Below are 24,165 nucleotides of genomic sequence, written 5' to 3' on the forward strand. Positions count from 1 at the left end.
TTCACAATGAGAACAATCAGCCATTGGAATAGTCTCCCTAGGGAAGTGGTGGATTCCCCAACATTGGATACTTTCAAGATTTGGCTGGATGGACTGCTGGGCCATCTTGTCTAGACGGTGCTTTTCCCAAGAAAGGTTGGACCAGATGATCCTTGAGATCCCTTCTAACCTGGTGTTCTGTGATTCTGTGAACTTCATTACTGCTTGTCTTCCTGGGTTTCTTTTTTTGTTAGGCTTTTTTGACTACCATTCAATGGACCTTCTTTATGTAAGAATCTTGGCAGAATTTGTTCAGCACAAACTTGCTTCTTAAATATGTGATGCACTTAATATATGGAACTGCTCCTATAATTCTTTTCTGTTTCTATTCTTGCTAACAGTAACCTTTCAGTATGAGCACCTTTTTACTGCAGAAATACTATCAGGGAAGGAAATGGAAGTGAATTTCTACTGAGCATTCAGTTTGAATAGTGTAATAAAGACTTTATTTTCAACAGTAGATAAAGACAAAAATGTGCTGTGCATGATAAGAAGCAAAATTAGTCTCTTCTGCGGTTAATTTTATACAGCTCCTTTTAGATGAACTGCTAATGATATGTTCAAATCTTTAGTTTTTGATGCAGAGCTAGGGAATATTAAGTATTGGAGTAGTGAGATGATAAACTTAAGCAGTGGAGATGTGTTATTGGAGGCAGCTGGTGAGGTATTGCTTATGTGGTTCATATATTTGAGTTTCTTTGCTCTGTATTCTGACACAGCTTGAGGAACCAGCATGTTTCTAAATTAAACTGGCACAGACCATCTTTAAAAGTCATACCTAGAAGACTTTCTATGATAAGGCTTTCAAAAGTGAGAACTTTTAGAAAAAAATGAGTATTACTATATATTGCTTAGTAATACTAAATCCTGTTCATGTTTTCAGTCTTGTTAGTACTTACTAGTCATAGAATCCTAGAATAGTTTGGGTTGGAAGGGACCTTAAAAATCATGTAGTTCCACCTTCCACTAGACTAGGTTGCTCACAGACAGCTCCAACCAGCCTGGCCTTGATCGCTTCAAAGAGAAGAGTGTGTGTTTGGTGGGATTTAAGTATTAGTCCTGTAAGTGGTACTCTTGAAGTTAAGCCATAGGAAAACTATCGGTGTCCTTCTTAGTTTCAAGTACTGAGAGCTTTTCATCATATCTTCCCAGATAATTTCTGTCAGGTTAAAGAAATGAGCTTCTTCAGGAGGCATGCATTTTGTCCGCTTCCTGTGCTGTCCTGTGAGCAATGTGGAAGGTTTTATATTTACCTTCCGCAATGCGAGATAAAAAGGAAACTTTAGTACTGCTATGGTGATAGGGGAAAAAAAAAAAGTTCTACAAATGAGGGGGGTATGAATTCAGCTCTATTCTCTGTGTCTTGTTCTAGCTCAAGTAGTTTTTCTGCAGGTTCTGTGATGAGGGATGCAGGTAGTACAGGGCAGTATGACAGAGATGGAAGACAAAGGGGCAGACTGTGAAAAGACAATCTTGAACATTACAGAAACTAACCTGCAGGTAGTGCTTTCTGTGGTTAGTTTAACTGTTGCAAAGAAGTAAAGGGCTGTTGACCAGAGAGCAGCATTCAGTACTCATGGTACAAAGAGTAAATGCAGCCAGGTCTGTTTCCACAGTTACAGTCCAGCAATTTTCGCTGTGAAATATTGCCAGATGACATGGAATATGCTTATCTTGCTGAATGGTTAAAGGTGCTTTGGAGTACTTAATTTTGATCACAACCTGTACACTTCCTGTATGCCTGACAAACATCTATAGCTCTTCAGCTTTCTTTGGTGTAAGATGTGTAACCCTTTTTCAGAGTGTGTGCATATTTTGTGTACTGTTACTGTAGTATTTAACGTGGTTTATGGGTGAGTGTGTGAGACCCAAAACAGCTGTCCTGAGTTTCAACTACTTGTATGTGTAGTTATACATACTTAGATGAAGGTTTTCTCAGTATATTTTGCTGGAGCAAAAGTCATCATTTAATATAACCACTTATTTCACTTCTTGTCATGGCAGATCAATACATTTAGAAGAAAAATAAAGCACTGTGCTTTTAATTTCTTGAGAGCTTGATATGAATAGTAGATGTTGCTGTCCCCATCCAGAGGATGCTAAAATAAAATATACGCAGTAATCCTGGCGTTCTGAGAATTAAGGACTCCTTTTGTCAACAGGCTTCAAACTCTGTTTCCCTCCGGTCTGGTAGATCTTTGCATTTCTAGTTGCAAAGAAACATAGCTTCAGTGAGAAGAATAAAAATTACTGCATCCAAAGGGGTTTTTTTAGGCACTAGTCATCAGCCTGCCTTTTCTTTGGAAAAGTGGGTTAAGATGGAGTAAAAAACCTGTCAGAATTGGGAGGCATAAGTAACCTACTTACTGTTATGTGAAAACATAGATGGCTGCACTACTGTTTCTAATAAATTGGAGGGAATATGTGCACCCTGTTATTGCTTTGGTTTCTAAATAAGACACTACTAAGCATTGGTTCCTATACAGACTTAGATCTTGCTGAAATTTGTGGCATAATGGAAGTTCTCATTGAAATCCTGAAGCTTTTTATTGTCTCAGAAGTGCTTTCTGATACTTAAGCTCCTCAATGAAATCTCCCCAATTGGACAGGTATTCTAAATATTGTCTGTTGTTTGAAAACCAAGCAGCCTGCTCAGGATTGTGTGTAGAATCAGCATTAATCACACCAATTTCTTGGAAGGAATACTATTTAAATTAGCTGAAATTTGATTTAATCTTAATTAAATTATTTTCCTGGTTACTGCTTTTTTTCCTTTTGTAAACTATCTTTATTTAGCTGTAGATACAAATACAAACGGTTGACTCTCTCACTTGGATGTTTAGACGACTTTTTCCTGGTTGAAAAATATTCACCTGCCCCATTACCTCCTTGAGCACTAGTATATCCATAAAAAGAAATATTTTCTCTTTGCTGATTCTTGTCTGGTTTTGGAGCTTTTCCAAGGAGAATCACTTACGCTGTTGAGGGTGTGGAAGAATGTTGAGGACTCCATGTTAATATTCAAAGTGTACTACTATGGGGTTCTTAACTGCTACTTGATTCTAGTTTCCTTAGTGTTGCAACTGAACTACAGATATTGTATATGTATTGTTAATTAATTTTGATTGGATCAAGCAAGAAGTTTTTGGAAATGTAGAAGTACGTAATGGACTGGAACAACTCTGATGACTAGATGCGAAGTATGGATATGTTGAGTGTATGTGACACTTGCAGCTTGAGATAAATGAGTATTTTAGCTAGCATGTAACCTTTCTCTTTTTTGTGATCTGTTCACTATTTACCTTTTGGTAGTCAGCTCTTCTTAGAATGGGTGCACTGATGGACAATTTCATTGACTACAATTTTACTGAGAACTTTCTCTCATATACTATGCTCCTTAGAAGGCTTCAGTTTTGTGAGGAACTAAGATCAAGTTCAGTCTAAGTTCAGCATTGCCTAAGCCTCACACTTTTTGCATATTAGGCCTACTTCTTTGATTAATTTTGAAGCAGATCTTTGTGCTGATATGCTGGGCGTTCATGGGTCTTGCTGTGGCTCCCTTGATCCTGTGTCTGTTCCTGCTTCCAGTACCCTAGTATCTGCTATCTCAGGTAGTCAGTGTGATAGTCAGGGCTCTGAGGAGTTTTCCCGGTATAATCTAAATGCAAGGCAAGTTCGCTCTACCTTTCCTCTCTTCCCTCCAAGAAGAAAAACCTCCTCTTACATGTGGGTTGATTGAATAATCCCCCTTCAAGGGGTTTTGTAATGGATTTGAAGTAGATGGTGTGCAAATATTTAAATGTGTGTTCGTGTCTTGATTTGTGTGGGTTTTTTTTTTTTTTTAAAAGAAGCCTTTCTTACTTGAGGAAGTCAGGACTATTGAATTAGACTTGCTCAATCTTCAGAAGATTAAAGTTAGGATTGTGCCTGCAACTTCATCTCTTATCTCCAGACTTAGATTCATTTGTATCACATGAATACATTTTTAACACTTAAATAAATCCTGAATACTTTCAAACTGTTCTTGCTGCACATATTCCTTCTAGATTGTGTACTGTGGGATACTAGTTATGGTTGTCTGTTGGAATTGGAGGGAGGTTGTGGGTGCAGTTGAAGTAGAGATACCATTTTCTGCAAGTGTGGTAAATAAAAGGAAACTGCCTTTTTTCTCTCTTAAAAAAAAATCAGTACTAAAGAACAGACTTTTACTCTCTTTAGATCAGTGGCAGAGGCTCTTGGTGACTTGCATCCTTCTTTAAGCAGTTTATGATGAGAGGTCTGTAGTTACCTCTGTAAATCTGCAGAGAGTAATGGTTATATATGCACTTGTCATCTCTTTGTGGAAGTATTTTAATGAGTTCTTATTAGGGATACTTTGAAAATACATTGGGAGACTCTAGGGAGAAACAACACTTATCTTTTCTGAAAGATGATAGGTGACTCTGAACACATGTGGCCTGAAGAGTAGTGCTTTCATTTATCACTGCTTACTTGTATTTTACTATCTCTTAAGTATAAAACTGTCCTGGAGTCTTTAGTCATCACTGTTGAAGATTAAGCATCCTGTCCAGAATCTGAGCTTTCCCAGTTACCCAGTATAATCTGCTCAAATTCCATGAAACAGTGTAGTGACCTTCAGAGCAGGGACTAAGGTCTGTGCTGTATTTTTGGTTTAGCATTTGGCTTGTGGTTTTTTCTTTTTTAAGATCCAGTCTAATTTTGCATTAAATATCTAACCAGCCCAATATTTAATGAGCCCAAGTATCAGCTTGTTGAGACTTTGAGTGGGTGCAAATTTGAGAGCGAGTGTCACTGCCTAGTTAGTCAACTATTTATTTTTAATGTGTTGTCTTTTTTACATAAGCACTGTTCTTAAAGTATTAAATTACTGAGCTAGTGTGTATGATCTGTCAATTAGGTTGGGTTTTTCTTTTTCACTGGGAGGGTATTACTGAACTTAAAGGGGTTTATCAACAGAACACAAGGTATTGACATCTATGTAAAAAATTTAATTCTCTGTTGATAAACCAGTAGGGGGCATTCCAGCTCAGTTTCTTGTATGCCTCTCTGCATTTTACGACGGGTGTGTTGGATTTGTTGGCAAAGTGCATGTCTGTTTAAAAGGGTTTTTTGTAAATATCTGCAGTTCATTCAAATTGGCAGGATAATGCCAGAAAACATTAGGCTTACTATTAAAAGACTCTTTGACATCAAAGAGGAAGAGCCTTCGTTTTGCCATGCTTACATTAATTTTATATGCTGATCAATACAGAACATGGGTATTGTATTGTCTGTGCTTCTTTAAAACATACTCAATACAATTGTGCTGAAAACTTAGAAGTCACTTTAAGAACAAATGAAAAAGATGCAGATTTGTTCCAGAATCTCATGAATTTGTGGCTTCTGAAAAGGAGGCTGCTTTTGCTTTTATGATTACAGTTTAAAGCAGTGATTTTACAGAGCCTTTAGATTAACCTGTTCTGTATATTCACTTGAGGGTCTTAAGCATACTTCAGCATCAGGCTAGTGAAGTATTTGTGATAAGGGAGGTCTGACCTCTTTTCTCAGAGTACGTTGTAGCCATATTTTGCTTTAGCCTACTGTTGCTTGTAGTCATGATGACTTCATTCTCCCAGCAGTGGTTCAGCTGGTATACCAATAGTTGGTAAGCACGCATCTTAGTTATACCAGTGGAGGCTCTGTTATAATTTTAAAGTTTAAGTTAATGAATTGTGTTATTCATTGACCTAAATTTCTGTGCACTTTAATTTTCATTAAATCTTGTCATAATTATAGGTCACCTAGCTGACTTAAATGTGGTTGTTTCAAAATGAAAGAGAATTATAAATGATTGGGCTGTGGTGAACTTTTTTGTATGGTAAACTAGTCAGAAAATAGGTTAGCAAATAGTGTAGAAAATACTAAGGTAGAAAAGGCATGAAAAAACTTTCTCATCCTGAGAGTATCTCACTGACTTAAGCTTAAGTGGGGTTTCAGTTAATTTTACTTTAAAATCTGAAACACTGGATTGAGAGGTTTGGTTTTGAGCATCCATGTTTATACTGTAAAGGTGTTTGTTCTCATTAGGTACAATGAAGCAAATCTTCCATATAATTGCATTAGTGATACGTGACATTAAAGCTTAATTGGCTTATTTTAAATATCTTGCACATCAATTTCTTTTAGATTGTGAAAATTGAAAAGGTCATGAGTGCAGTTTAATATTCCAGGGTGAGAGATTTCAATTTTAGTACAATTTGTAGAGAATTAATTAGGAAACATCACTAAAAGAAAAAGGATGTTGAATGCAAATTAGGCTGTTCATTAGAGTATAGAAGCTGAAGCATCTTGAAGTATTGTGGAAATTCGATTGCAAATCCAGCAAGGATTGATTTTTTTTAATTATTTTTATTTTTTAAAGTAGAAGTTCTCGTAATTGTTCTTCAGGGTATAGACTTAATAGACAATTATATTTTGTCATAAGACACTCTAAAATAAAATGTGCTGCCTTTACCACAGACTCCTCTTTTAACTAATGTTTTTGTTTTGCAGGAGATTGATGAAGCATGCAAAAGGATAAAACGTGAAATTGATGATTTAGGCCCTGAAGTTGGTGACATCAAAATCATTCCATTGTATTCCACCCTTCCTCCGCAGCAACAGCAAAGGATTTTTGAACCTCCGCCACCAAAAAAACAAAATGGAGCAATAGGAAGAAAGGTGAAGTACGCTGTTGTAGTGTGCTGTTTGGTAACTAGCTGTTCACAGTTGTGTGGGCAATTAAATATGAGCTTCAGCTGTTTTAAGTGTATTTGGACAGCTGCAAGTAAAAGGTTTTTTGATGAAGCCTTAATCCAATATTTTTCACATTAAAATTTTTAGGTGACTCAGAGTTTGTTTCTCAGTGCAATTCATAGAATCATAGAATGGTTTGGGTTGGAAGGGACCTTAAAGATCATCTAGTTCCAACCCCCTGCCATGGGCAGGGACACCCTCCACTAGACCAGGTTGCCCAAAGCCTCATCTGACCTGGTCTTAAACACTTCCAGGGATGGGGCCTCCACAACCTCTCTGCGCAACCTGTTCCAGTGCCTCACCACCCTCACAGTAAAGAATTTCTTTCTAACATCTAAGCTAAATCAACCCTCCTTCAGCTTAAACCCATTACCCCTTGTCCTGTCACTACACTCCCTGATAAACAGTCCCTCACCAGCTTTCCCGTAGGCCCCTTCAGGTACTGGTAAGCCACAATCAGATCTCCCCGGAGCCACCTTTTCCCCAAGCTGAACAATCCCAACTCTCTCAGCCTGTCCTCACAGGAGAGGTGCTCCAGCCCTCTGATCAGCTTTGTGGCCCTCCTCTGGACTCGCTCCAACAGCTCCATGTCTCTCCTGTACTGGGGCCCCCAGAGCTGGACGCGGTACTCCAGGTGGGGTCTCACAAGAGTGGAGTAGAGGGGCAGGATCCCCTCCCTCGACCTGCTGGTCACACCTCTTTTGATGCAGCCCAGGACACGGCTGGCTTTCTGGGCTGCAAGCGCACACTGCTGGCTCATGTTGAGCTTCTCATCAATCAATACCCCCAAGTCCTTCTCCTCAGGGCTGCTTTCAATCCATTCTCTGCCCAGCCTGTAGTTTTGCTTGGGACTGCGCTGACCCACGTGCAGGACCTTGCACTTGGCCTTGTTGAACTTCATGCGGTTTGGCACGAGCCCACCTCTCCAGTCTGTCAAGGTCCCTCTGGATGGCAAAATTCAAAATTCTGGCTTCTAGTAACAATTTGATTTGACTGAATGGGAGTGGCATTCATAAGTTTCTTAGGAGAAATACAGTAAGTCAGATTAAATACTGAATTTGACAACCACATGGTTTACACAGAGGGATGGGATTTTTTCCAAAAGTAATTATTCTGAGGCATGCTCTTTTTGGAAATAAAATGGACTATGTTTTCAAAGTACGTTATCAGGCAGGTTTTGTCTGTTTGTCAAGGTTTATGAGAATGTGCAAGTTGAAACAAGTGCATTGAAGTTAGAGGTTCCATGTTTTCTGTAGTAGTAAGCCAGAATTTGAGCTGCTTTCATTGGGCAAAAGGGATTGAGAAGCCAAAAAAACTTGAAATTACACTGGTGAATATTCTTCATAAAATAAATAGTTCAATTCCTGAATGCTCACATAAACCACATTAGAAATGGTATGGTTATTTCTCTAAAAATGAACATTTGGAAGGAGTCTTAATAGAGCTTCCCCAAGTTAAACTAATACCATATCAAACTGTAGCAATCGCAAAGATTTTGAAGGTCAAAGCTGAATCATGCGATCTGCTCTAGGCAGCGTTCGTTCCTTGATTATTTGCTTTTTTGTGCAGTACAATGCATGTGGAATACTAGTGACAACATTCTGGTGTGCTGGAAGAATAAATCACTTAATGAATTTAGTGAAATGACCCTCTTTTTCCTATTGAAGTTGATTGTAGGAAGCATTCAATCTGAAATCATGAAACTAATGCTGCAACAAGATTGTGTTAGCAAATGACTCAAATGAAGTTGCTTTTCAGTGATGATCATGTGATAGCTGTGTATTTCATTACATTTTCATTCATGTTTAAAACTGCACTACAAAATAGGCAGTTTCTTGGTAAGAGGATAACAGATGCAGTGTGTAGCTTTCATTGTGTTGAACTGATGAAGCCAGTACCTGCGTGTAAGAGGAATACACTCTGTGTAGCAGCTACTTTACTACACAAAAAAAATGCCATACTGGAAAGATATCAGTTGTAGGCAAAAGCAGGCACAAAATATGTGAGCAACAGATTTGGACCTATAAAGCCACTATGTTTAAATAAAAAATTAAAAAAAGCCACTCTTCCTCTTCGCTTGCTTTGACTGAAAAGTTCTGGCTTCCATGTTTTGTTTTTTATTTGCTTAGCAAATCTGGCAATGAGTGAAAGTGTGTCTGTGTGTATTGTAAATTTGTTTAAATGTTGTTTTAGTTTCAGTTAGTCTTAGTGATCAAGATATGTAAAGTAGGACCATGGGCTGCTATGCCTCCACTCTCTTACAAAATGTCTGCTTTCCCACAGTCTCCTGTGGGAATTGAACCTAGTTTTAGAACTGCTGAGGAGAGAGAGCTAGCAGGAGGTCTGAATCATTTCAAAGGCTCTAATGGTTGTAAAAATGAAGTGCTTGCAGTATCTGGATAAGTATCTCTTGAGCTTTAACTTTGTGCAAGTAAGATACTGGAAGGTGTGTGGCATCTTGCAGTAGTAGTGATGGTAACAGCTAGTAATGACGTAGCTTGATAGCACTTAGCACTTTTTTTGTCCTCTTAGATGCGCTAGACAAAGATCAGCTATTATTGTCAGAAAGCTTAGAATTAAACAAATGCTTTTACTAGTTACAGCTAATCAGAGTATTTATAATCTGGAGGAAGATGAAGATGGTTTAACAAGGAGCCTTTTTACTCCCCTTTCCTTCCTACCTTATACTTTTCCAAACTGTGTTCTGTTTTTTGTTTCAGGAGTCTTAAGCATTGCTGGTTAATACATATGCAATATAGAGATATTTTTATATAGATATATGTAGATTTTAATATTCCAAGTAACTTGTTTCATTAATCTCAAACTCTTTGGTGTATCAAACTGTTAACGTGACATTTAAAAACCTTTTAACATAAATATTTCAGCAAACTGCAAAACTGCAGCTAAATCTCATAAGGTACAAATTTATTGTTTTACATAGTTCAGTGCTAATTTTATTTGTTTCCAGGGTACTTTGTACTTTGATTTAGACTTGAAAGATGTGGTGTAACTTCCTCAAGTTTTTCTCTAAAATTTCTTGTGTTTTTACAGTCATTAATTACGGTTTTTAAGCAATGTGACATTAACAAATGAGATCTGTACATAGAACAGAATCCACTGGGTAAATAACTTCTTTTTTCCTTCTGCCTTTTGAAACTTCTGTGTGGTTCAAGTACAAGTTAAATTGATGGACCTTTGTGGACTAAGTATACTACCAATGTTGAGTTATTGGTATTGAAGTGCCCTTACAGAAATTGGTGATTAAAAGCAGGACCAAAACCTTTTGAACACTGCTCTGTAGTTGGTATTTCAAGATTCTCTGTATAGATGCTTCATATGCTAGTAGATCTGGAAAAAAGCTGAGACTTTTTTGATAAGAAACACTGTAACAGCAAGCTGAATGTGGATTGACTAGCCTTTTAACATGGGAGTGCTAGTTTAATTTGCATATTTAATGACTTGCAATTTTTAAATGAAAATCTATTGTGCTTTTTGTGTCAGCACTTAATTGCATTGATGTTTTTGGCTTTTATCTCTGACTAATCTGTACAGGTAACCTGTGAATGAAAGGTGTACCGGATTTTTTTTTTTAAGGAGTTCTTAGTACTACATCATTTCAGGGTGGAAGACGGTAATTCCAGATTAATCTGAATTTTTTTTTGCACCAAAATACTGCTTTCAATATATAGTAGCATTTGGGTAAGCTTAGACCTTAAGTCTACTCAAGAAGAGACAAGCTGATAGTAAGAAGTAGCTGACTGGCAAAGTGATCAGCCAGGAGGAAGAGAAATCGGCAGGATTATCAATCTAGTCCAGCCACTTGCTTCATTGTAATTCTCAGCAAATTGTTAACGGTGTCTCAAATTCTAATTGCTAAACTGAAAACAGTGATGACAGAATGATCTGAAATTAGGAAGTGAAAGGTAAGTAGTTTTGATGACGTGCTGAACAGGTTTTGGGTCTTTTCTGAGGTAGTTGATTAAATTTGCTAATAACGTAATTTCATGTGGTCACTATTGAGATGAGTACTAATGGTATCTATAGACTGACACTGCATCTCTGGACATAAAATTTAAGTGATGGAGAATCAAGCCTCTGAACTTTGCTTTAATTTTTGCACAAGACTTACCATTCAGAAAGATTTATAGAAATTTAAGAATGTTTCCTTCGGAATATGTAAAGATATTTGAATAGCTGGTAGTTTAAAAAGACAAAGTCGAAATTAAATATATATTATTCAGGATTTTAGCTGGAATGTTTTGATAACTGCTTCATTCCAAACAAAGTAAAAGAACATACTGTGCTGGTACAGTTATATAACCTTTGATTTGATATTACTTAACCAGCTTGCCCTGTTTAGGCATTAAAAAAAAAAATTAAAAAAGCTGGAATTAACAGATGATGTTAAAGGGATCCAGTGTAACTTGTCACTTTGTACCAGATGTGAGTAAAATTTTGAGTAGCAGTTTTGTAAGTAAAATATTTGCTCTTCTGTTTCTTTTTCTCAAAACTAACACTTGTTATATTGTTAATAGAGACATAAGGAAGCAGAAACAGTGGACAAAAATTGTTCTGATTTCAATAGAAGTTCATCTGGTTGATTTCAGACTGTCCTGTAAAAGTGTTGGAGCACAGCTCTGGTAGTTACTGATGAAGTGAAGTTTGCTGAAAACTCTTGGTGCAGAGACAAAATCAGAGCTCTTCATCTTCAGGACAAAGTAGTTACATTTACTATTTTGTTTTTCAACAGGTTGTTGTGTCCACTAATATTGCTGAGACATCACTAACAATAGATGGTGTTGTGTTTGTGATTGATCCTGGCTTTGCAAAACAGAAGGTAAGTACTACTTTGTTTTCTCGTTATAGCAGGAAAAATACTGGAATCTGGTTAGCTTGGGTAACTCTTCCCTTTGTAAACATTGATAGATCTTTTCCCAGTTGAAATCTTGACCTTGGTTGTTTTGATTTTGTTCTGTTTTTAACTTACGGTAGGTTTGTTCTTAGCCTGTAAACTTCAGCTATCTAGAGCAGTCCAAAACAGTGCAGAAGAATTTTATTTTCAAAAAATTGAAACATGAGGATTTTAAGAGTTTGGCCTGGAATATGGATTTCCTAGGTACTTTAGGAAGGATGGTTTTGTACTGTCTGTCTGTACTTGACAATGCTCAAGTAAAACCAAGAAATCATACGAAAGTATATAAAAATGGTACTAGAAGCCACCTCTTCTTCTAAATCATGTTAGCATAGAAAGCTCCAGCACTAAAATGAGAAGAGAGAAATGATACCTAGGGTAGTACTGTTGCAGCCCTGAAGATTGTCGTGAAGCTTGTATTGTGCTTCTTGGAACATCATGGGATGTTCAGAGGAACTGGAGTTGCTTGCCTACAATCAACTCAATAACTAAAGAAAGAAAACAGTACAAATCTCTTAATCTTCATTTATTTTTTTCAGTAGCTGTAACTGTCTTTATAACTTGGTTTCTTAGACTTTTCCTTTAATACTCACACATTGTCAGCCTTTCAAACTTTTGCAAAATGAGAGATGCAGCAGACTGAGTACAGTCAATGCATCTTCATACATAAATTTCAATCACCATTTAGGCTGAGGTTTTTTCACAAGTAGTTCTTACACTGGAAGAATACCTTCTGTAATAAAAAATAAAGTTATTGTGCATGTTTTATTCCTGTTCACCCCAGGAAGGTGTTAAAACATGGACCAAAGAACATCTTCAACTGAAACTATCTGACTACTGCTTTTATTTTTACAGTATATTATTTTCCTTGAGCCATATTAAGTTGGCAAGGCTGCTGTTTGTGTGACTGTAATGGGAATTTTATAGTAAATTCCAGCATGTGTTTTGTACTGTGACAGTCTGCATGTACCCTTGAAATACAGTCTTGCTTTCTTGTTGGTCTGATTTTTACAGTTGCGTTCAAGCTTAATGTTAGATTTTTCTGACCTCTAGAACGTGATTATTCAACCTTATAATTGTATCAAGACAACTTTTTAAATGGAATTATTTGAGCATCAAGAGTGTGTTTAGCACTCTGTAGAACAACTTGGACACATTCCTTCTGCCATGAAAATCTTATCTAAAAATACACACATTTAAGGAGGACAGGGAGCCTGGCAGGAGTTGTTGTTAACAAATGAATAAAAAGTAAATGCTTTTCTCTAGGCAGTTGCAATAGAAGCTTTCTGTCACTGATTCAAAGGCTTGTGTAGCCAATTTCTTTGTCTCCTTTCAGATACATACAACTTGTGATTTCCTAGTCAGAAGCTGTGTTTGAGAATAAGTTTAAAGCAGTGTTTTTATGCTTTTTTTTAGATAACTGTCATATGCATGAGCAGTGTTCATTCTTTTCCTTCTTTCCTGCTCTAATTGCATTTTCAAATAGGTATACAATCCTCGTATCAGAGTGGAGTCTCTCTTGGTTACTGCGATTAGTAAAGCTTCCGCTCAGCAGCGAGCTGGCCGTGCTGGTCGTACTAGACCAGGCAAGTGCTTCAGGCTTTATACAGAAAAGGCGTACAAAACTGAAATGCAGGTAAGATTACTTTTTCTAGATTGCGTGTATAAGAACATCTAATTGATACAGACAGTCGAATGCCAGGCACCAAACAAAATCAGAATTTGAATGCTTGTGTAGTTTAAAGTGTTTAGAAGAACAAGTGTTCTGAACTTTCTTTTTTCCCTCCTCCCTAGGACAACACATACCCTGAAATTTTGAGGTCTAACTTAGGATCTGTAGTATTGCAGCTCAAGAAGCTTGGTATAGATGATTTGGTGCACTTTGATTTTATGGATCCTCCAGGTATGTGTTTCTATTTTAACTTGTCTAGTTGTGTTATGTTTTGACTTCTGAAATCTTTATTTTGGTGAAAATTTTATATAAAACCAACATTGGATAAATTCTTTTATGGTTTTTTCATTGTTTTTATTGTAATCTGTAAGGAATGTCTCTTGTTTATCCTGAAATTTAGTGCTCTGTCTTATCAAAGCAAGCTTTTTATGTTTCTATCTGCATAACAGCTTTTAATGGAATCAAGGAATCTACTGAATGCCTCTTACCTGCAGAGGATAACACAAAATTATAGGCATTAGAAAATCTATTACTTGATGAGGTTTTTTTACATATCACCTTGATTGCACATTCTAATTGTGCATCAGTTAACAACTGTGTGTAAATAAAATTGGCTAGCGTTTTTAAAGCTGAGTACGTGTCTTTGGCTCAAATGATAAAGTTAATGTGCATCTCCCTTCTAACAGTGTTAAATGTTCATATATACTTTAAAAATAACTGAGTTATGTTGCTAATTAAAAACTTAGATCAGCCATATATAAATACATCAAAGTTGGTTGTTTCTCTCCCCCTAAAATAAAAATATTTATAATATGCAAGCTTTTAAATAGCTCTACAGAACAATTGTATTTTGTGCTGTGCAGCATATATGATAGTTTAGCAGGAAGGTTTTTTGGATTTCCTTCTGTTTTTCTTTGTGGGTTTAATACACACTCAGTATGAGGAATGCATGATTAAAGGAATATTCTTATAGGCTTAGATTTGTGAAAGGCTGTAGATATCTAAAGTTGACATGGCTGAGATTTTTAGGACTGTATCAATCTATTTTGTATGGAACAAGGGAAGACGCATCAGTGCATTGGGGGAAAGTGATACTACTATGATACTGACTATTTCAAAATGCCACTGCTGTCTGAATTTTGAAAAGCAGTGATCTTCAAAACTTTTGATCCTGTTAAGAGCTCTTCTAAATAAGTGATTCCTTCCCCCCCCCCCCCCCCCCCCCCCCCGAACTCATTCCTATCTGGATGTATATAACTGAATTTGGTAACAATTTTGTGTTTGGAAGCCAGTTGAATGGAGAATAAAAAAATAAGATGGCTTATAATAGTCTTTGCTTCCTCATTTTTTTGCTTATTCAGAGCAGTTTGATTAATGTGCCTACCTAAATTTTTTTTTTTTTTTAGCTCCTGAAACTCTGATGAGAGCCTTAGAGCTTTTGAATTATCTGGCTGCTTTAAATGATGATGGAGACTTGACTGAATTGGGATCCATGATGGCTGAATTTCCATTGGACCCACAACTGGCTAAAATGGTTATTGCAAGTTGTGACTACAACTGTTCTAATGAGGTCCTATCTATTACTGCCATGTTGTCAGGTAATAGCAGGGAAAGAGATACTAAACAAAATGCAGATCTTCAGTTTGGGGAAAATTTGAGTTTTCCACATCAAAGCCATAAACAATACAAATATATTTCTAACAATTAGAATTGTTTTTTAAAGCTTCATATAGGGGCTTAATCAGTTGTTATGGGGTTCAAGGTAATGAATAGTAATATTAAGAAATTAACATGCATAAAATAGTCAAACAGTTTGCTCCTAACTTTGGTTAGAAGTGTATATATTTGAGTTGATGGGGGGGAGGGGGAAAATGAGGCTAGTGGAACAGAAATTTCTTTTTAGGCTCATATTCAGGACCAGAAATGTCAGCTCAACCACCCTGTTTAAGGCAGTGAAATCTGTTTTGTATTGTGCATTCTTCTGCACTTTTGATAAATCCCAGTATTTCCAAGAGGATTACAGTGTAATTTATATTAAAACATAAGCTTGTACATGAAATGATGATACATTTTTTTAGTGATTAAGTGGCAAAGCTTAAGAACAGTCCTTGCTTTTAAAGGGAAGAAAGAAACTTCGGAGGAGGATATATGTATTTATAAGAATTAATTTGTGTGCACAGCTGTACTTTGCTGCTGCATTACGTGAATAGCACTGCGTCAGAACAGGGCTGCTTGTTGAGAGAGCTTGATGAGAAATGTTATCAAGCAAGCCTTGTATTTCATTTCCCAGTTATGTAGAACTGACTGCATTTTACAGTTAGTTGTCATAGGACAAGCAACAAGATTTAGTCTATTATGAAAATGGGGATGTTCTTACTCATAACTACTCTTTTTGTCTTTGGGTGTGCTATTTTACCAGGCTTTTCACAATGCAGGTGTACTGGTTACATGCTTAACTTTGAGTAGGGGGAAAAAATGTTTTGGCTAAGTGTAAAATCTGTTCTTCAGTTTAGTCTTACAGTATATTTATATGAAAGTTTTAAAGAACAAGCTAAAATGTTTGTTGCAGAGTTATTGTTCAGACTCAGAGCAGATGGGCAGGGCAGAATCGTAATAATTTTTTTTAATTAAATGGTAGAATTAATTGCGGAGGTGGTGGTAGGTTGGTGCCTGTCTTTCTCTTCCCTTCCCCCCCCCCCCCCCCCCCCCCCCAGCTCTACTACAGAACAGTAAGTCTACTATTTTTGTCTGTGGTCTTCAACTGATTTGTCTTGCTCTTTTTTTCTATTTACCTTTTCCTAGGCCATGATACTTTTTTGTTTTAAGGCACAATTAATGTCATGATTAAGAGTTTTTGGGGAAAAAAAAAAAAAAACCAACTTAAGCTGGTTAATGTATGGATTGTAACTAAAATTCTGCTCCTAAAAAAACCCCCATAGTCCTAGTATTTGTGAGGACTATTTCCAAAAATAAACACTTCTTTTAAACCAGCAACATGACTGTATGTTATGGTGCCTTAAGACTGTCAGGCTCTGGATAGCAATCTGTGTATTAATAGTTTGGACTGAATGGAAAATAAATACCAGAAAAGAGCAGAGAATAGCATTCAATAAGTGAGCAGATTAAATGATTGTACTTCATTTTATAAGAGCTGTGGTGTCTTGCTGTGGGGTAGAAAGTGCTGTTACTTACTCAAAACAGTGAGTTAAGCCAGTGATAGAATAATTTGGAATTTGCTTTCATTAGTCTTGAGTTTGAAATTAAAATACACCTTATATTATTGTTGTTTTCAAATGCAGGACCCAAAATACAGGGTGTTTATTTTGCACCTGCATTTCCATTTTCTTTAATGCATTGGTCTTTCTTGATTTGTTACCATGTGATTCACTGTTGCAGTGTGTATTTTTTTTTTCTCCTCGAGTTCCATCCAGTATTCAATTCAGCATATTTTTGAAATGTGGTGTTTTGGGGCTTTTATGGAAATTTAAAAATAAAATAAAACCACATAACACCCCACAAAAGGCCCTTATCTGTTAGGGACAGATGAGGCGCAAAGAAGTGGTCTGCGATTGGTGGGCTTCAGTTATGAGAAGGCTAATGTAGTCTCAAGCAGCTGGAAAAAGATAAAGGATTTGTAGCATCTTACTTAGCATTAATTTTATTGAAATTTAAGCTTTTAAATTACATTACTTAAAACCAAACTGATTTTTTTTTTCTCCTGTAGATCTTAAAAGTGAAGATATCTTAGAACTTTTTTCAACATTTTGTCAATTAGTATCAATATTACAAACCTGTAAGAATGTTGACAGACCATGAATTAAGTTGGCTGCAATACTGTTTGTGGTCTTTGGTAGCCTGTATTTGGAAAGGGAACATTAAAACATGATTTTTGGATTCAAGTTAGACTGACTCAGATTTATGTAAGAGAATATAGTAACAGAGAAAGCTCATCACATTGCAATTTTTAATTTTTTTATTTCAAGTAGTGCCAAAGGACGGTTTAACCTTCCACCACTACCGCTACCATCACAACCTTTAGAGTTATTAATACCTTCATTCACATGTTTCTGTATACCAGTGCTGATAACAATACCATCTGGGGAAGAGGACTTGACTTTACTAGGGTGTTCTGTCTAGTAGCAGACTTGGGATAAAACTCATGTTTGTTTAGTCTGTGCCAGTGCAGTACAGTTTCAGAATTACCTTTTTCACTCTGTCCATAGAGGCTTTCTGAGAAAGCAAATTCACAATTAGTGTTTTGTTACATGGGGCACTGGTAGAGCTATCAGCACTGGGATTTGAACTAAGATCTGTTTAGCCTTCCAGTATACATAGGCAATCTTGATGGCCTTCAGACTAGAGATTTTGATGCCTACATATAGTTCTATTAAAATAATCAGGTACTCTGTAGCTTTGAAACCCTCTTGTCTTACAGATGTGGTTAGGTGTTGATGTACCAAATCAAGGTAGTAAACAGTCCAAGATGCAGTTGGAGGCCATCCTGCCCTGCCCTATGCTCTGTGAACTGACCTAGCTAGGCCTTGTTCCTCTATCTGTGAATGCGTGACTCATCGATATGGGCGTTTGTGTTGGGCCCATACCAACCTTGTTTAGTCCCACAGTGTTTTGTTCGCCCCACGGAAGCAAAGAAAGCAGCAGATGAAGCCAAGATGAGGTTTGCCCACATAGATGGAGATCATTTGACGTTGCTGAATGTCTACCACGCTTTCAAACAAAGTAAGTGTGCACCCATTTTAGCAAAATTATTTGTAATGCTTTGTGCTGCCAGATTTTGTTCCTGGGTTCCAAGGACAGTTGAAAGGCGTGGGCTTGTTCTTGAGTCATTCTCTTTTAATCTTACATACTTAAAAACCTGCATATTTAAAAGAGCTATTTAAGTGCTACTTTCCTTTGGGGGAGAAACAAAACCAAAAAACTAGCCAAGAGATCATGTAATAAACTGATGAGTATGGAGACAAGCCAGGCTTTTAAATCAGTGCTGGATAACCTTGGACAGAAGGGAAGTAAGCATTCCTGTAATTAAGAAATATTGGAGGTTTGTTATTTGACATTAATTATAGAAAAAGCTGCGTAATTGCTTCATAATTTTTCAGGGAGAGCGGTGCAGAAAATACTCTGAATTTAGAGAAGGATATGTTCCTAGAACCAAAACCTTTTTAATCCTAACTTTTTAATATAGTTAGGAATTCTGTAACAAGGCCTTGGGATGGATTGAGAGGCAAAGGGGTGATGCATCAACAAAAGTAACGTAGAGCCATACGATATATTTATTTCACTTACCTCGTTTCTGTGTATGGATTTTAGGGAAAATGTACGGTCCTCCTCAGCATAGCTGCAGTATATTTTAGCAGCTTGAAAAAGATGGGAATGAACAGGTGAAGCTAGGAGTTCTCTTGAAAAATGACTACATAAGTGGCACACTTTTTTAACAGTGACTTATCCTGGTGGTAAGTAAAAAGATTACTCTTAACTGCCAACCAGGTTAAATTAGATGCTCCAGTTGCATTTTTCTGTAAGCAAACAAAAAAGGAACAGTCTTTTACCCTGAGTAAACAAACAAAACCAACAAACAAATCACAACTTAGTGCCCCTTTCTGTTCCAGCTTTGATCTAGAAATTTTGTATGGAAGCATTCTAGCACTGTATCACTATGTGGCTGTGCAAAATAAGGGTATCTTCAGAGTAAAAGTCTAAACAAAGGTACTCAAAACTGTTTTAAACAGTAGCTGAGAAACTTCTACTAAACACCTGTGAATTGGAGACATCTGTTGCTTGTTTTTTTCTATTAGTTTCTTAGTTAACAGGTTCCCGTATGTCTTGCAGACATTTTATGTGTGTGTGTTTCTGGACACCACTGCTTTCCTGCTTGGGTTGCTGAAGGATGGAGTTATTTGGGGAATAATCTTATGTTCAGTTTCACTGTGAAATTTGAGTAGGATTTCTGGGATTCAGGATCAGAAGACAAAATGCTGCTACTGTTTGTATCTAGAACAAATTGAAACTGTTAGAGGTCATCCAAAGTGCTCAGTTTAAGCGGCGCAGAAAGTAACATGCTGTGGTACTTCAATTGCGATTCTACTGTATAGTGTACAAGAGCATCAGCATTCATACTTCAGTTAAATATATTCTGTAAGATAAAGCACAGAAACAACTTAAACTTTCCTCAAAATATGTAACGTTCTTTTCAATGCAAATTAAGAATTAGTCTCTCTCTGTACAAGAGATACTTTTAAAATTTTGTTAAGGCTGGTTTTGTTGGATTATTAAACTGACAAAGTTTAGAAGAGTGTCACTTGAGAAGTAACAGAATTGGTAGGGAGAACTGGGTTTCTTGATGTTAAATGTGTGGGCTTTTACCCTGACAAAGTAGCTTAGGCTTGCTGTCCTAACAGGTTTCTTATTAGACGTATCAGCAGTAGAAACAGTAACTTTTAAAGAGTACTGAGTTCTGTTACTCATGCTGTATTTTACCAGTCACCTACATTTACTTAAACCGCTGTGAGGTGTGTCACACTTAGTATTAGGTTAGTTTGTATTGCTCTTAACTGTTACTTGACTGCTTAATTTAAGGAGGGTTTGGTTTCTAAAATACATTATAATTATGTACAACCTTCTTGTGTGTTTGTTGCATGCTACAGTTAAAGATTGTGCAATGTTCCTTATGTTGAGTTACATTTTATACTGCAGGTTTGGAAGATGATTTTTCTACTTGCAGGATGTGATTTTTTCGAAATAGGTGAAATTTAATGATGTTTTGCTGAAATACCACACCAATAATCTGTGCATATTATGTTGAGGGAGGGAAGCTTCATTACTTTTTTTTTTTATCTTGACCACATGCTTCCTGAATAGAAAAGAATTTGGGCAAGTTATCTAATGCAAGAGACTGCCTGAATAAACTAAGAGCTGTTGTCATTTATAAAAGTTTATGGATGTTTTTTTCTGGTTCATCTGACTGATCAATCAGTTAGTTGCTGTTTTATTTACTTGCTCTAATTGGATGAAATACTAATTTTTTGATTCATGTTTTTTAATGTTGCAGATCATGAGTCGGTTCAGTGGTGTTATGACAACTTCATTAACTACAGGTCCCTGATGTCTGCAGACAATGTACGCCAGCAGCTGTCACGAATCATGGATAGATTTAATTTGCCTCGTAGAAGCACAGACTTTACCAGCCGAGACTATTACATCAACATAAGAAAGGCATTAGTTACTGGGTATTTCATGCAGGTACGTGTCCGTTCTTGTAGGGAACGTAGTTCAGTGTTTACATGGCTTTAATGTGAGTATGGTTATTATAATTTATCAAAACTTTATGAATGTTACTTAAATTATATATGGCTAACTATATTACCACTTAGTCTTTGTCAGATTGCTTGGTTATTACTCAAGTAGTACATTGTTTAGTCAAATCTTATTTGGAAGAGAAGTTGTGGGCGATCTTACTAGTATTGACAGTACTGGTTCTGGCATTACCAGCCAGGAACTGACCACCAACTTCTGAATAGCTGAGGAAGTAACTTCCTAAAACATTTCAAAGTAACTGCAGAATATGTAGTTAAATTATTTGTAATACAAATAGGGAAAGTATAGTTGTATATAAATATTAATTACATGTAATCCTTTTAGAAGGAGAGTATTTTCTTATGCATACTTTCCCATATTTATATTTCACTTTTAAATTACATGAGTCACAAGTACTGGAGTACTGGAGCAGGTCTGTAATTTCAAGATGTATGCTGTTTGCAATTCATTTGCCTCGTGAACCAGGATGGTATGGAAGCTGGTCTTCACTGCTGCCTCCTGGTTGCTTTGCATTTCACATTGAGCATGCCTCCAAGCTAGAATGCAGGCTGTGTTTTTCCTTTGTTTTGGTGGCTTTTGTTTTTGCATAGTCCCTTTGTGCTGTGTTTCTCTTCAGCATTCATCTTTGGGGCTAGAAGACTCCCTTTGCTGGCTCCTGCAGACCCTGGGGTATAGAAACTTTAATGGGAGTGAGTCTTCATCCTCGTTGACTCTGGAGTGTTGTGATGTTTTTCCCAGCAAACATGTGTTCTGATGCATCTCAGCAATGTCTTTGCTAGAGCCTAATGTCTCACTTGTGGAGAACATAACCTTGTTATTAAGAAGCTGACCAGTGCCCGTGGCATTTCCTAATTTTTCACTTGACCTATGCTCTAGTGGTATTTGAGCACACAAGCTTACTAGTTGAAAAAAGAGCCATTGGTCAGCGCTGTGTGGCTTAGAATGGCAAGCAGCTTGACAGGCACGCACTTACCACATCCTGGCTGGGTGCAGACTTGGGTGCCATGTATGTTTAAACCCCTCTCCAAGGAAACAGTGCCTTCCCCAGGGCTAAGCCAGCCAGACTGTAGCAGAAACGTTTCTGGGTTTTTGGAATACAGGAATATCAATGTCAGCAACTGCATTTCACTGTAATGCAAATGGGAGATTAAAGCTGTTGGCTGCTTTTAGATATTAAACTGGTTTTAAAGACTGACTTGCTGTAACCCTGCAGACAAGCAGGCTGGTCACTGTGTTCAGCCCTTGCTTTTGGGACATGTTTTCTTCATTGTTTTTGGGGGACACTTTAGTATACATTCCTACCTACACCTTTAATTCTGTAAATCTTTTGCAAGACAAAGAACAGTTTGGCCCAACAGTCCTGGCTGGGCCCCAGCTGGTTGAGGCAGGTCTGATTGCCAAACAGTGCAACTGTGGCAGAGTATCCTGTGGCTTCCTTCATTTGGACCTGTAAGAGGTCGTGTCCGTAGAAGTTTGTGGGTTGTCAGTTTGGTTTACATTACTCAGAGTGAAACTCTTCCTCTAATAGATGTTTTCCTGCCATGGATGTGGAATGGCACTGTTGGTGTAGCTAGCTTTTTGGTCTCTATTGCTCAGGAACTGAAGATCTGACTTCATATTTTTGCTGTGAAAGAGTAGTAGGCTCACACAGATGAAAATGAAGGTTTTTCCAGAAGTCTTCTTGGGCTTCCATGGTCAATAGGTTGTTTACCACCCCTCTCACCCAAAATGCTGAATTGAATTTTTGGGCTGAATCAAGAGATAGCTGTGGCAGACCTGTTGTGAAGGCATTTTGCGTCAAAGCCATTTCAACAGTTTCTTTTCTCCTTTGATGTGTTCGAGTCCAGTTTATTTTGAGTTTTTCACTCTAACCTCCATGGTAGTGTGATACTTGTTTGACCTTGACTCTGAACCTTTTCTCGTGAATTCCATGTTGCTTTGAGTAACCTTCAGTAGAAAACTCAAGAGACGTTATTTACCAGCAGCTGAAATACTTAAAGTAGTCTGTATACACGTTGTACCCTCTCTAAGCAGATCTTCACGCTCTGGCATTTGGGTGCTCTTGTTCAGAAAACCTGGGTAATGAAATGCATACATCATTCTTTGTCCTCTTAGTACAGAACATACATGGAATTCCAAGTCGAAGCACTTGCAAAGTGTGCGCACATACCGTAGATAGTCTCTGCATGTAAAGTACTAAGGTCTATGGGCAACACATGGCAGAAGTTGATTCTTCAAACTCTTTAAACATGCAGTGTCAAGTGGAAAAAACGGTAGCCAGTAGCACCCATTGTTCTGAAATAGTTCTCATTGACTGCCTTGTTTTCTACTTTGGTAATTGCCTAGTGTGCTAAAGTCAATCTTATAATTTTACTGTAGAAATTTCTGTACTAATCAAGACTTGTGGCTTATGTCAGGCAGTGCGGGCCTGTATTAACTATTGAAATAGTACTAATTCTATAATTAGTGAATTTACCTGCCTTCAGTTGTCTGTTGGTGACTGATAAATGTGGAATTTCTGCTGATGACAAATAATCTTTTTACCCTTCATATTTAAATACAAACTTGAATTCCAGTAAATCTGTCATAGACGTGCAAAGGGAATAGTAAAAGAGTTTAAAACTGCCAACAATTCTGTGTGTAGAAAAACTTCTGGAAGGATAAGTACTGACAAGAAGTTAGGTGTCTTAGCACAAAAAAATTTTTTTGTCCCCTGTTTTCTGTATCACAAAACAGAGTATGTGAAGCATATATAAAATAAAGCAAGAGTGATGCTTGCAGAATCACTAAGAAACTGCTCATTGAAAATAAAATACATCAGAGAAATACTGCTTTCTCAATACGTCAGTGCTAGACATATGCTGTCTTAAGAATGGAGAGGGATTGGAAAATTCTACAACACAATCGTAATTAGGCAACAAAACTCAAGAGCTAGGAATAGATTATTCAACAGAAGTAGAAGAGCTAAGCTTATAATTTTTAAAATCTTAATAGACAAGTAGTGGAAATAACTGGTAAAAACTAAGCAAAAAATAATTGTACTACAGGAAGTCAGCTAAGGAAACTGTTAAAATTGGTCTCAAGTTGTGTTGGGGAAGTTTAGATTAGATATAAGGAAAAATTTCTTCACCGAAAGAGTGGTCAGGCATTGGAACAGGCTGCCCAGAGAGGTGGTGGAGTCGCTGTCCCTGGAGGTGTTCAAAAAAAGTGTAGACAGAGCACTCTGGGACATAGTTTAGCAGACATGGTGGTGTTGGGTCGACGGTTGGACTTGATGATCTTAGTGGTCTTTTCCAACCTTATGATTCTATGAAAATTGAATTGGAGAAGACAAGCAAATGCCAAAGTATCTTAAAGATGGTTCATTTTCCTCTTAGCAATTTTTTTGAGACTGCTATTGCAAGTTGTCTTAAAGAAC

General features: G+C 37.1%; 1 protein-coding gene across 1 annotated transcript in view; it reads left to right on the forward strand.

Moving 5' to 3' along the window:
- DHX15 (DEAH-box helicase 15) overlaps positions 1-24,165 on the forward strand; it is a 48,444-nt gene that overhangs the window by 18,283 nt on the left and 5,996 nt on the right. The window contains exons 6-12 of the mRNA XM_075752387.1: positions 6,592-6,759; positions 11,585-11,671; positions 13,233-13,382; positions 13,541-13,649; positions 14,825-15,016; positions 18,033-18,155; positions 20,482-20,672. Of these exons, the coding sequence (XP_075608502.1) occupies positions 6,592-6,759; positions 11,585-11,671; positions 13,233-13,382; positions 13,541-13,649; positions 14,825-15,016; positions 18,033-18,155; positions 20,482-20,672 (1,020 nt within the window). The remainder of the gene's footprint in view (positions 1-6,591; positions 6,760-11,584; positions 11,672-13,232; positions 13,383-13,540; positions 13,650-14,824; positions 15,017-18,032; positions 18,156-20,481; positions 20,673-24,165) is intronic.

This window comes from Balearica regulorum, chromosome 4, assembly GCF_011004875.1.
Source record: "Balearica regulorum gibbericeps isolate bBalReg1 chromosome 4, bBalReg1.pri, whole genome shotgun sequence".
Taxonomy (NCBI): Eukaryota; Metazoa; Chordata; class Aves; order Gruiformes; family Gruidae; genus Balearica; species Balearica regulorum.